Here is a 14,232-nt window from a genome sequence, read left to right as displayed (position 1 = left end):
CTTTTACTTTTGGTACTTTAAGTACATTTTGATGCCAATACTTTAGTACTTTTACTCAAGTATTTTTTTAATTCTGGACTTTTACTTGTATAGAGTATTTTTATATTACAGTATTGGTACTTTTACTTAAGTAAAGAATTTGAGTACTTTTCCCACCACTGATTGTCAACATCCTGGTGACATAAGAGAGGCAGTTAAATCCAAAATGGCGTCAGCGGACCAAAGAGAAGGTGAGTGACAACAAACCCTCTTTATGGTCTTTATCAGACACCCTCACGCCAAGGGTCCCCCAAGTTGATGTTCATTTCCTCGGCGGACCCCCCCCCCCCCCCACAATTATTACAGATTCGGTGCCAGGGACCCCCACAAGAGACGATTTATTGGAAAACCAGCCGATCTACAAGCTCACAACGCGTCGCATCGCTACGCGTTGTGAGCTTGTAGGTCGGCTGTTTTCGAAGAGACGGAACATCCAAATAGGGCTTAAAGTGTTTTCTAAACTGTTCCTTTTTGCTAGGGACCTCACTTTATGATACGTGTTGTGTTGTCGAAGATACATTGGGCGGGGGGGCTGTGATGTATGAGGTAGGGTCTTAGCTGAAATGTTATGTCACTGTGCGTGCGTGTGGTGTTGGCTGTAATAGGCTCTATGCACAGCAGCCATATTATCACTTCGTTCACTGGTGTTACCAATGATACTAATGAAGGCTCTGTTCCATTTAGTGTAGCACAGTGGTTTCCACGACCCCCATAACTCTGAGAGTGTACAAATGGAACCAAATGGACCCATTTGTACACTCAGAGTTACACACCTGCAAGGGGCCATTTGGAAGCCCATGAGGGTCCCTGGACCCCAACTGTAGACCCACTGGTGTAACAGAGTGTTTCCAGTGAGCGAACATGCACAATATCAGCACCCTGACTCTGTTTGACCAGAATGGAACAGAGCCTTCATTAGTATCATTGGTGTGTGTGTGTGGGGGGGGGGGGGGGGGTGGTGAGTGAGTACTGTCTTTGTGTTATTTTTGACCTGTTGTAATTTCTGCCAAAAAATGACGCTTGTTTTTATTTGGGCTAAATTATTTCAGTTGTGTGTAGGGATGGCAATATTATCGCTATCGCGATATATCGCGATATTTTATTTCACGATACTGTATCGATATCGCGATTTTTTTTTGGGGGGGAATTTTTTTGCTTTTTCAGATACAGGTTTTATGAAAAACATTCAAAGAACCTATCACAGATCTGCAGCTACCCAATATGTAGTGTATATATAAACAATATGTAGTTGTGATATATGTATATATCGCGATATATCGCAATATATTGCAATATATCGCAATATATCGCAATATATCGCAATATATCGCAATATCGTGATACGACCCAAGTATCGTGATACGTATCGCAATATAATCGTATCGTGACCCAAGTATCGTGATACGTATCGTATCGTGAGATTGTTGCCAATACCCATCCCTAGTTGTGTGTGTGTATAGATATATAGATAGAAAGAAAGAAAGTGTGTCAGTGGCGTAGCCACGGGTTGGCATGGGTAGGCCTGGGCCCACCCATTTGTTTTTTCTGCCCACCCCCCCAAAAAAATGAAGACACATCAAAATGGCTGGATATGATATTTAAAAAATTAAAAATAACACTGTTTCAAAAACCCGGAAAAAACGCACCTTTTCCCACCCGCTCTGGCCCAGCCTACGCTAGTGTTCTGGCTACGCCACTGGTGTGTGTGTGTGTGTGTGTGTGTGTGTGTGTGTGTGTGTGTGTGTGTGTGTGTGTGTGTGTGTGTGTGTGTGTGTGTGTGTGTGTGTGTGTGTGTGTGTGTGTGTGTGTGTGTGTGTGTGTGTGTGTGTGTGTGTGTGTGTGTGTGTGTGTGTGTGTGTGTATGTATGTATGTGTATATGTATATGTATATAAAATATGTGTTATGATTAGTTTTCCAGACATCTGATAACAATAACTGCCGTAATACTTTTCCAATTCATGAACATGTGTGCGTAATGATGTCTCAACAACATATTGCATCATCAGTTTCAGCACTTATTTTTCCTTCAGAGTAAATAGCAATCAAAGGTTACTGCACGCAAATAGGCACTTCAGAATTATTATCCATATTCGTAACATCTCGCCAGCGATGCATAAAAAAAAAAGGCTTCTCCCAGGTATGGTGACACTTTGGGAAAGCCGATTAAGCATTTTCAGAGATTACATCTCGTCTCCTCATAGACGTTTGCAATTAAAGTGGTAATTATTTTTACGGGTTGGGATGGGTCCATCTTTATGATTATCGTGGTGCATGCGATGCGACCTTGCCCATGATGCTAGTAATGGACAGCTGTTGTCTTGTCTCTGATGAATCGTCTTATGTATGTCACATGCATCGCTGTTGATTTTTCTCCTAACAACTTGGCCTTGCACAGCTTGCATCCAACCTTGTTTTTGTAAACCTTTTCCAAATAGATTTCCAAAAAATAGCAGATCTACAAGCTCATAGCGCGGCACTCGCTCATAGCGCGGTGCCGCGCTATGAGCTTGTATATCTGCTATACAAGCTCATACAAGCTATACATCTAAAATGTCACGCATACTTTCCCGGTCTAAATGGGTTAAGGAAGAGGCCCAATTTCTTTCCAATATGGCCACTGTGCATAGACCCTATTGCCGGCCTAATGCGACCTGTGATATATACAGTTATTCAGCCCCTAACCCTCTGGCTGAATCATTTATCGTGCGTCTGTCTGCCTGTCTGTAACACAGAATTCATATAATTGTATGTGTCCTCTTCCACACCACAGGTCAGGATGACCCAGAGAGTGAAGATGAGGTTTACGAGGTGGTGGACTTGACGGAATACGCCCGCAGACACCAGTGGTGGAGCCGAGTATTTGGGAACAACTCGGGCCCCATCGTGGAGAAGTACTCCGTGGCCACACAGATCATGATGGGAGGGGTCACTGGATGGTAGGGTCCACAACACATCATCACTCCTGTTGTCAGGCAGAAACCTTGTTGCTCCATATTTTAACTTTTTACGTTTATTTATTTTTTGTATTTTTTTATAAATGAATGTCCTACTTCAGGGGACTTCAACAGGGGGTCCGGGGCCCCTAGTTAATACAGGGGGTCCGCCAAATCTTTGTGTGATATGCTTCGTTTTTTTTTTTACATTAACCATTTGAACCCTAGCATCCCTTTTCTGAGGAGAACTTTAGCCAAAAATAGCAGGTCTGCAAGCTCAGCGCGAGGCGTTGTGAGCTTGTAGATCGGCTATTTTTGGCAAAGAGTTGTAGGTGTAGAGGGGAAAAAAGAGCAGCAAAAGTTTAGCTGAAACACAATTTTATACAACATAGAGGGGTCCCTGCTTCATCTCTCTCTCAGCTAGGGGGTCCTTGGACTGAAAACGTTGAAGACCCCTGTCCTACTTCATCATCATACAAGTGTCACGCAAAAGTAGCGAAAATAGCCGATCTACAAGCTCACAAGGCGACGTGAGCTTGTGGATCCGCTAACCAGTTGCAAGAAATGGCACTATGGCAGTGGTCTGAATTGACCCGTTGCAGCTCAGAAAAATGTTGGGACAGTTCAGTGCAGTTTTGGGATAATGCTGCAAATTGACACTAATTGTGTTGTGAATCATTGGCGTGGACAGGGCTTTAAGGTAAACCCATTAAAGGATGACGTCACCCATTTTCAACGTATCTTCATATAATTGGTCTTCACTAATTATAATATGGTTCCATTTCTGTCTACTCAGTCTGTGTCTCAGAGGAAGGCTGTGGACAGTTCAGAAACCCGCCTACCTGTGAACTCATTGATGGAGAAGCTAATAGATACTGCAGGCTTTCTATTCCTGGAAAATGATCGTGCTATAATGGAACCATTGTTCTGAACTTCTCGCCTTAATACAAATCTAAATAAATAAATAAAAATCTTGTTAAAAAAATAACCGATGATGTCACTGGTAGGCGGATTTCTGAAGGGTCCGCATCCCTCCTATGAGACAGACCAACTAGAAAATAATTGTACCTTTTTTTTTTTTTTAAATCAAATTGTACCTATATTCAAAGATTTGCACAAATATTCACGATTCTTAAAACATCTACAAGCTTGAGCTTGTAGATCTGCTATTCATTTTAACCCATTAAAACCGGTAACGCACATGTGTGATTTTTTTGTTTTGGTTATTCAAAAATAACAGCTATATGAGCCGCGCTATGTGCTTGTAGATCTGCTATTTTTTTTTTGTTGTCGTGAAAAATGTGTGCAAACATTTGTCAAATATTTTGTTCCAGGGACCTCCAGAAGCAAAGATTTGAGTGACACAGATTTTCACGATAAAAAATAAATAAATAGCAGATCTAGAAGCTCATAGCGCGGCACTCGGTGCCGCGCTATAAGCTTGTAGATCAGTTATTTTTTAATAGCCCAAACGAAAAAGAAGAAAAAAACACAGATGCGTTCCTGGATTCAATAGGCTCTATGCACAGCAGCCATATTGGGAATGAATTGGGCCCCTTCCTTACTTCCTTCACAGGTGTTAGTAATGATACTAATTAAGGCTCTGTTCCATAACTCTGAGTGTACAAATGGGACCAAATGGACCCGTAAGGGTCCATTTGGTCCCATTTGTACACTCTCAGAGTTACACACCCACCATAAGGGGCCATTTGGGAACCAAAATGGAGTGTTTCTAGTGAGCCAAAATGCAAGATATCAGCACCCTGACCAGACTGGAACAGAGCCTTCACTAGTATCATTGGTAACACATGTGAAGGAAGTAAGAAGAGGCCCAATTTCTTTCCAATATGGCTGCTGTGCGTAGAGCCTATAGGTTGAATCGTGAGACACACTCTCGTAAAGCTAAAATCTAAGAGGGCACAGACGCTCTCCCGGTTTCAATGGGTTGAATAGCATTGAAATGTTTCCGTCGTCATGGATAAAAGAGTAGAACCGACCCCTCTGTCCCCTCCAGGTGTGCAGGTTACCTCTTCCAGAGAGTCGGGAAGATCGCTGCTACGGCCGTGGGCGGAGGATTCCTCTTGTTACAGGTATGAACGTCTAGACTAAAAAAGTCAGATTCGTACTTCCTCACACGACGGCAATGGTGGAAAAAGTACTCAAATGTTTTACTTGAGTAAAGGTATCAATACTGCAATGCAGAAGTACTCTGTTTCAAGTAAAAGTCCGAAATTCAAAATTCACCTGAGTGAAAGTACAAAGGTATTGGTATCAAAATGTACTCAAAGTACCAAAAGCAAAATAACTAAAATGTTAGAAAATAGCGGATCCACAAGCTCACAACGCGTTGCATCGCGACACGTTGTGAGCTTGTAGATCGGCTATTTTCAAATAGCCTAGGTTTAAAATAGGGCTAAAGTGGTTAATGTATGTTTTATAACAATCTGCAAAGTAACTAGTAACTAAAGTTTTCAAATAATTGTAGTCGAGTAAAAGTACAATATTTGCCTCTGAGATGTAGTGGAGTGGAAGTAAAAGTATAGACAATTGGAAATACTCCAGTAAAGTAAAAGTACCTCAGGGCGCGTTCAGGGCGTTGCAGGTCTGCTATTTTCTTCGCGCTACACTGCAGTGCAACCGACCATGAATGAAGCATGAGTCGGCATTCCCAGGGCAGTGAGGGCACGCCCGCAAAGATGTGTTAATCACAGTGGTGGAAAGTACTCAAGTACTGTACTTAAGTACAATTCTGAGGTATTTTTTACTTTACTGGAGTATTTTCAATAATTGTACTTCTACTCCACTACATCTCAAAAGCAAATATTGTGCTTTTACGCCACTATTTTAAAACTTTAGTTACTTTGCAGATTTTTTATTACAAAACCACTTCAGACCTAAATAGTTTGTCAATTTGAAAATAGCCGATATACTGTAAGCTCACAACATGTCGCTTTGCGATGCGTTGTGAGCTTGTAGATCTGCTATTTTTATACATTTGTAAACTTAAAAATGATGAATACCGAACTTGTACTTGTATACGTACAGACTTTCTACAGTAGGGTATTGAAACTTTTACTTAAGTGAAAAAATTGAGTACTTCTTTCATCAATCATCACTTTGTTTGGTCATGTATTGCAGTGATGATGTCACACTCATCATTCCGTGGTTTTGTCGCCCCCACAGATAGCCAATCACAGCGGGTACGTGCAGGTGGACTGGAAGAAGGTGGAGAAAGATGTGAACAAAGCCAAGAAGCACCTGAAGAAGAAGGCCAACAAAGCAGCTCCTGAAATCAACTCCTTCATTGAGGAGGTAAAGGTACCTGGAGAAGAGAGTTTTCTTTATCTATTCCCTCTGAATCGGTTAACTCAATGCCTGCCATCGATGAGATTTCTCGTTTTTCTCTGCTAAGGCGCAGCCTGCCGTCGACGAGAAAAACAAGATTTTGTTTTTTAATTGTCTTATAAAAGATTGTGCTGTTCTTTTTCACCTGAGTGATCAGGTTCACAGGTCCCAGTTCAAATATGATTATTTTGGGAGGTCCTCAGTTAAAATAGGATTATTTTTGGCAGTCTCCACTTCAAATGTGATTATTTGGGGGGGGGGGGGGGGGGGGTTCACAGCCTGAAATGGTTGAGAACCGCTGCATTAAGCTACGGCCACCCCACTACACCGATCAGCTCTGATTTTCTTCTGCACGCTGTTAGTAGGCCAAGGAGATCTCCTTTGGCCTACTAACAGCGTGCAGAAGAAAATCACCCCATAGTTATCACATTTTGTGAATATTCGTATTGCATATTGTGTGCATATTGCGTATAATATTAGCTGTGTATAAAATAGGCATCACAATGTCATAGAAGTGAAGGGTTTAAACTTTGCAATCTACCTTTATTCCTATTTACAGTCATTTACATAATGTGATATATAATTGCCGATTTGTATGTAAGCTGATAAAATGCTGAATTTTAAGGTGTATTCCAGTTCAGTGGTTCTCAACCTGTGGGTCCCCACATGATTTTTGTTTTTGGGGGTGAGGGGGGGCCCGATGACAGTAAAGTGACACTTTAAGGACTTTTAATACCTAATGCCCAGTGGTGTAAACATAAGGACTTTTAATACCTAATGCCCAGTGGTGTAAACATGAGATAGACAGTATAGAGTAGTGATGCGCGGGTCGGGTTTTTTCTTGACCCCCCCCCCCCCCCCCCCCCCCGCCCCGCCACGGAACCGAACCCGCTTCAACCCGCGCCGCAAAACTATATAAAAATCAACGACTCGACCCGCCCCGCGATGAAAAAAAAGAAGATAATCATGAGTGAGTGTGAGTGTGAGTGAACTGCTGCACGACACCTTAGCCTACATCGCACATCAGTATGAATAAATTAATATATGTTTTGGCCTTTACATCTAGCAACCTTAATATGCAAAACCTACAGCTTGTGTTTAGTTTTGTTAATGTTATACATGAATGATGGTGCAAGGGAGGTTGAGTACTTGCCTTAGTTGCCTGCAATGTGTATGTGTGTCACCAACTTTCGCCACTAACACTTTATCCATTGCAGACAGACAGTAACTGTGCTTGCTTGTATAATATCCACGACCCATACGAGTTCTGGTTTTGATGGGTTTTATTATCGTCAAGTGGGTCTGGCTTGGTTCATATTCTATCACTTCGGGACCCCGGTTCTGTTTATCATCATTACACCCGAGCGAACCACCCGTACGCAACGCTGATTAGGAGGAGATGCAGCTGTGTGTGTAAAGCTTCATTTGTGCTTCGCCTTATGGCGGATTGAAAATAGCAGACATACAAGCTCACAACGCGGCGCGTTGTGACGTGTTGTGAGCTTGTAGGTCTGATATTTTCATCGCGCAACACCATGGTACGAAGAATAGGCTGATCTATGGGATAACTGCAGCCGCTGTGAGACACAGCATCACCAGGCTGTCGGGAATGAACCCACACTGACATTGTCAGATCATGATAAAAACTTTAAAATAATTATGATGGGTTTTAATGGTAGTTTTATCCAAATGTTTATAAAATGGGCTTAAATGTGATTTTTTTTTTTGCGGTAGAGAGTGGTGTTGATGACCCGCAACCCGCATAATGGGCTCTATTCACAGCAGCCATATTATGAACACATTCACAGGTGTTACCAATGATACTAATGAAGGCTCTGTTCCATTTAGTCTAGCACAGTGGTTTCCACGACCCCCATAACTCTGAGAGTGTACACATGGAACCAAATGGACCTGTAACTGTAAGGGGCCATTTGGAAGCCCATGAGGGTCCCTGGACCCCAACTGCACACCCACTGGTGTAACAGAGTGTTCCCAGTGGGCCAACATGCACAATATCGGCACCCTGACTCTGTTTGACCAGAATGGAACAGAGCCTTCATTAGTATCATTGGTAACACCTGTGAATGTCTTCATAATATGGCTGCTGTGAATAGAGCCTATTGCCTCTGAAATCTTGACTGTCCGGGTAACGGGTCAACCCTCGCATCACTAGGTATAGAGACTATTATGTGCCGTATCGGATCGGTATTGATCGGAGTTGGACCTGTTTTTTTAGTACTTTACCTTTTGGTACTTTAAGTACATTTTGATACCAATACTTTTGTACTTTTACTCAAGTAAATTTTGAATTTTGGAGTATTTGGAGAATTGTACTTGTAACGGAGTACTTCTACATTGCAGTATTGATACTTTTACTTAAGTAAAACATTTGAGTACTTTTTCCACCACTGCTAATGCCTAATACAAAAAGAAGAGAAGATGTGAAAAGAAAGAAGACAGCTACTGCATCAAAAGTAATCAACAAACTATGCTATAAAAACGTATATCGGATATTCACAACATTTATCTGTGGAACAGTCAAACTAAATGTAATGCCTCAACTCCTACAATTCCAAGTGCTTATCAGCGTCACACAAAAGCATCAAAAGTACTAGATCTGAGCTTGTGGATCTGCTTCTTTTTGCTGCTTTTGAACATATATCCTGAAAAGTAACAGTTTTTTGACATAATGAGGTTTCCAACCGACAGAGGCGATATGCAGTACAGTGGTCTCCACCTGGTGTAGTTGGATACATGCTGCACAATACATCCCTCTAGTGTGCAATTTGAAATACTACACCCACTGGTCGTTGCTCCAAAAATAGCAGATCTGCAAGCACACGTCACATGTGCTTGTAGATCTGCTATTTTTGGCGCGAGACACTGTCGTACGTGTGCACAGTGGTCTACACGTAACTCACACTTTATAGTGCAATAGGCTCTATTCACAGCAGCCATATTATGAAGACATTCACAGGTGTTACCAATGATACTAATGAAGGCTCTGTTCCATTCTGGTCAAACAGAGTCAGGGTGCTGATATTGTGCATGTTGGCCCACTGGAAACACTCTGCTACACCAGTGGGTCTACAGTTGGGGTCCAGGGACCCTCATGGACTTCCAAATGGCCCCTTACAGGTGTGTAACTCTGAGGGTGTATAAATGGAACCAAATGGACCTGTAAGGGTCCATTTGGTTCCATTTGTACACTCAGAGTTATGGGGGTCGTGGAAACCACTGTGCTACACTAAATGGAACAGAGCCTTCATTAGTATCATTGGTAACACCTGTGAAGGAAGTGATAATATGGCTGCTGTGCATGGAGCCTATTTCAGAGTTGCAATAAAGCATATCGTTGTTGTCGGGCAAAAAACAGCTATCTCCATTTTTAAACTAAAAACTAAAACGTTTTATAAATCAGTGCTACTGAACACCAGTGGTGTAAAGTAACTAAGTACGTTTACTCAAGTACTGTACTTAAGTACAATGTATAGGAAGGGGGCGTGTCTGATAAAATGAATATTAAATGTCTAAATACTGAATCGAGCAACTTAAAAACTGTATGGGGGGATCACAAAGGCCTGAGTAGACGATAAAATGACCAAAAGTTTTTTTGAAAGTGAAATATCCCTTTAAACCCCAATATGGTCGACCGGGCTCTATACTGGTGTCTTTTCTGTTACTGTGTGGAAGGCTTGCGCTGAAAATAGCCGATCGACAAGTTGACACTGTGACGCGTTGTGAGCTTGCTGGGGTTTAAGTTGTTCACTGTATGGTGGTTAGTGTCTGAATGATTATGGATCGTTACTTAGGAACTAAATGGACCCCCACAGTCGGGTCTCTAACTGTGAGAGTTTACGAATGGAACTAAATGATAGTTAGGGACCAAATGGACCCTTACAGGTCTGTAACTGAGAGAGTGCAAATATCACCAAATGGACCCTTACAGGTCTGTAACTCTGAGAGAGTGCAAATGGAACCAAATCGACCCTTACAGGTCTGTAACTGTGACAGTGTTGGAATGGAACCAATGAACAGTAAGGGTCTATTTGGTTCCATTCCTACACTCATCGGGGTCCCTTAGATGAAAACAATGGTATCAAATGGGGGTCCGTGGCTTAATGCATATCGAACTTGAACCTTGAAATTACAAAGTTTGAGAATAAAGCAATACACCACTAGAGGTTGCAGTTTAGATGATTAATTTGATTAATAGATGATTAAAATGTATTATTATTTATTGAATTTTCCAGTGGTGGTAAAAGTACTCAAATCTTTTACTTAAATAAAAGTATCAATACTTAGAAATGCTCTGTTACAAGTAAAATAACCCAGAATTCAAGAGTAAAAGTACAAAAGTATTGGCATCGAAATATAATTAAAGTACCAAAAGTAAAAGTGGCCTACACATTATGCAGAATGTCCCATTTCACAAGTTTTCAAATGTATTAAAATCTTTTGAAAATGGCAGATCTACAAGCACCCAAAGTTTAAATAGGGCTGAAGTGGTTAATGTAAAAGTTTTCAAATATTTGTAGTGGAGTAAAAAGTACACTCTTTGCCTGTGAGATGTAGTGAAGTAAAACTATTGAAAATAGGAAATACTCAAGTAAAGTAAAAAAATACCTAAAAATTGTACTTAAGTACAGTACTCAAGTAAATGTACTTAGATACTGTACACCACTGTTATTTCTCTAATGCTTCCGTCTTCCTCCCAGGCGACAGACTTCATAAAGAGGAACATCGTGGTCTCCAGTGGCTTTTGTGGGGGCTTCCTACTCGGCCTGGCCTCATGAGGTCGCTGTCCGTCCCCATCAAACCCCCGAGGACCACAATAAGTTATCATTCATACTGTGAATCCACTCACTACACTCATAGGACACACTGTCATTGTTATTCCATGTTTACCTCACTACCCCAAAAACATGTGGAATCCATTTGAATACTGCGTTTGGAATTAAACATTTTGAGCATGGTTTGTTGTAACAGTGCTATGATGATGTGACTTTGTTGTTCCGTTGACCATGCTGTTATTTGGTCCAAGGCTTGTGTTTAAAGCGAGGAGGATTTTGGAATTGGATATTTAGTTTTTAAAATATCTTTTGGAATTGGTGTTGAAGGACTGGAGTGCTTGGATTGTTTTAGGGAACACTCTTCTCTTCCACGTCTCCGCTGAGAGATGTTATAATGTAGAAATGTGCCAGGCTGGTGAATTTGTCCGTATGACGTCACCAGGCCATGTTCCTCTCTGTACGTTAAGTTTCCTAGCTTGTTCTCCACCAACCTGACCCCCCCCCCCCCTAGCTTTTGAGACTTTACCTATATTCAAACGTATCTTCATATAATTGGTCCTCACTAATATGATGTCATTGGTGGGAGGGTTTCTGAACTGTCCACAGCCCTCCTATGAGACAATTCAATCTTTATTAACGGACTCGGGTCTATAGAAATGTGTACAATGTTTTTAAAAAAGAAATACGACAGGCAATATAAAGAGTGAGTAGACAGAAATGGTGCCCTTTTTTTTTTATATGAACATGGACTGAAAATGGGTGAAGTGATCCTTTAAGTAAAAAGCTACATAAATCCACAAAGTGTCACTAAATAAATCAACAATAACTACAAATGGTAGCAGGATGGCATTTGGGCTTTGGTACCAGTTGGGCCAATCCTGAAGTGTGTGTGTGTGTGTGTGTGTGTGTGTGTGTGTGTGTGTGTGTGTGTGTGTGTGTGTGTGTGTGTGTGTGTGTGTGTGTGTGTGTGTGTGTGTGTGTGTGTGTGTGTGTGTGTGTGTGTGTGTGTGTGTGTGTGTGTGTGTGTGTGTGTGTGTGCGTGTTCTACCGGCCAAAGAAGCAGTTTAGCAAACGGCTCGCCAGTATCTGAATCTTCTAACTGCTGTGGCTGGTGGCTGAACGAACGTTTGTGCACCGAATGACATTACAGTATAATACAACGCATGTCGTCACTGTCGAGTGGAAACCAGAACCATTACTTTTCAGGAAATGGAAAAAAAAACAACACTGTTGTAAAACTAAGTACGGTATAAATATATGGGGGAGAAAACGTTGACATTTTGAGATGTTAGGTTTCTAGTCTCGCGTCACCAGACAACTATTCCACAATCTCTGAATGCTATATGGAGTCTGGAAGTCCACTTCCCGAAAGCTGCGTAACGGAAGTTGTTCAGACCGGAAAAACATTCGACCAATCACGACGCGGTGCCCACGGACCTGTAGTCCCAGTGGAAACAGAACCGAGGCGGAAGCATAGTCATAGGAGCGGTAGATTCATGTTGTTTGTGCGAGGATTGTTTATCACAGAAAACTGAGAAAGGTATCATGGAATTAACGCCGAAAAACTGTGAAAGAAGACACTAGTAGACATAAACGATGTTTATGAGATTCGTTGATTCCAGTCGGACTCCTTTGCGCCACTGCACAATGCTAAAACGGAAGTGGGTAGGGGAGGGGCATCCGCTTTCCCCTTACGCATTATCAGAGCTTCCGAGTCCCAGACTGTATGCCGGAAACATTTGTAAATTGTGGGAGGCAACAGTCTGGTAACGCGAGACTATTAGGTTTCTGACCAACTGCAACGACATGTGCAAACCACAACACAAACGCAACAGCCCTCAACTCGTTGGGGCATGTAGCTTACAATGTTAAACTGTGGATTGATTCATTTGTTTGTTCTTCCGCCCCTCGAAATCCTCACATGCTCTTTATTTACCGGACGAGCATCTTTCACACGCCAGCATCTCCCCGTCACCCTCTCGCAAGCTACTCGCCAAAGGTGATGCCAGTCCTGTCGTCAAGGGCAGCGGTTCCCAAAACGCTTTTAATGTCAACGACCCCCCCCCCCCGGAGTTTGCGATCCATTAAGCCACGGACCCCGCATAACTCTGAGAGTGTACAAATGGAACGGACCCATAACATTTGCCCGCTCTCAGTGTTACAGACCTGTATGGGCCCATTGTGTTCCTAATTACCAATCATTTAGCTGGTAACTCCCTCAAGGACCCCTGGAGGTTCCGGGACCCCACTTTGATAACTACTGGTCAAGGAGAACCTCAGGGAACCAACCAGTAGTTCTTGGCATTGTACAGTCAGCAGGGTTGCTGTAGCAACAAGACAACATTGATGCTGCATTCGTGTATTATATTGGATATATCTATAGATTATACGAGATCAATAAGTTGAGTTGCTTATCGGTTAGATCGTTTTGCCTTTCTCTAACGGTGCAATATGTCTCAGATATACGCTGTCTGTTTTTTGTTGTTACCGCTGTACTGCACAAAGGTTTTTTTCAGTTTGTGTTTATAGTGTCTTATTGTACTGGGCTTTTTCTTTTTTTTTTTTACATTATTTCTTGTAGTGTGTTTTTTTTTGATAAGGTCTTGATTTGCTTTGTTCACTCCATTTTGAAATAAAGCTGCCTGATTTGGTTTCGACTAACTGACTGCATTAGTTTGAGTTATTTTGTTCTCAGGATTTCACTGTGCACAATGCAGACTTGGTAATATTTAGTGTTAGAAATAAATTGGTTTGGTGTTAGGATATTGAATTAATACTGATTATCTGAAGGGAAAAGCTTTAAAGATAGGGTGAGCGATTTTTCTTTGGTTAAAATAAACGTTAAATAGCTCTATGTGCCGTTAGTACTCATTGTCCCCGTACAGAAAATGCATTTTCAGGTCAGGATACCAATTTATATCTTTTGGATGTTGATATGAATGTGGTGTAGATTCTTCGAGGATAAAACCCTTGCCAAAGCAAGTTTTGTGAAAGCTGTTAAGAAACGATGCTATCTATTGCATATGGATTACGAGACAGTCTACACAGACTCATAGTCTTCGTGCTGATCTTCTGTTTTATCCTGCACCTGATCGCCAGACTGTTCTCTTTATTATTAACA

The 14,232-nt window shown here is 41.7% G+C and overlaps 1 protein-coding gene across 3 annotated transcripts; it reads left to right on the top strand.

Moving 5' to 3' along the window:
* The first annotated feature begins 101 nt into the window (after positions 1–101).
* Positions 102–13,772, top strand: LOC311041091 (FUN14 domain-containing protein 1). Of its 3 annotated transcripts, none has more exons than XM_084051553.1 (6): positions 102–230; positions 2,811–2,976; positions 4,988–5,063; positions 6,157–6,285; positions 11,037–12,403; positions 12,896–13,772. In XM_084051553.1, the coding sequence occupies exons 1-5, from the start codon at positions 206–208 to the stop codon at positions 11,112–11,114; spliced, it is 474 nt and encodes a 157-aa protein (XP_083907679.1). In that variant the 5' UTR covers positions 102–205; the 3' UTR covers positions 11,115–12,403; positions 12,896–13,772. The 3 variants fall into 3 exon arrangements, with proteins under 3 accessions (XP_083907679.1, XP_083907677.1, XP_083907678.1); XM_084051551.1 differs by having other exon boundaries at positions 6,157–6,291; XM_084051552.1 differs by having other exon boundaries at positions 6,157–6,291; positions 11,037–13,772.
* The last annotated feature ends 460 nt before the right edge of the window (positions 13,773–14,232 follow it).

This window comes from Gymnoscopelus microlampas (assembly GCF_963454915.1).
Source record: "Gymnoscopelus microlampas genome assembly, chromosome: 24".
Taxonomy (NCBI): domain Eukaryota; kingdom Metazoa; phylum Chordata; class Actinopteri; order Myctophiformes; family Myctophidae; genus Gymnoscopelus; species Gymnoscopelus microlampas.
Note: the sequence above shows the minus strand (reverse complement) of the source record. Positions and strands in the feature narration are given on the sequence as shown.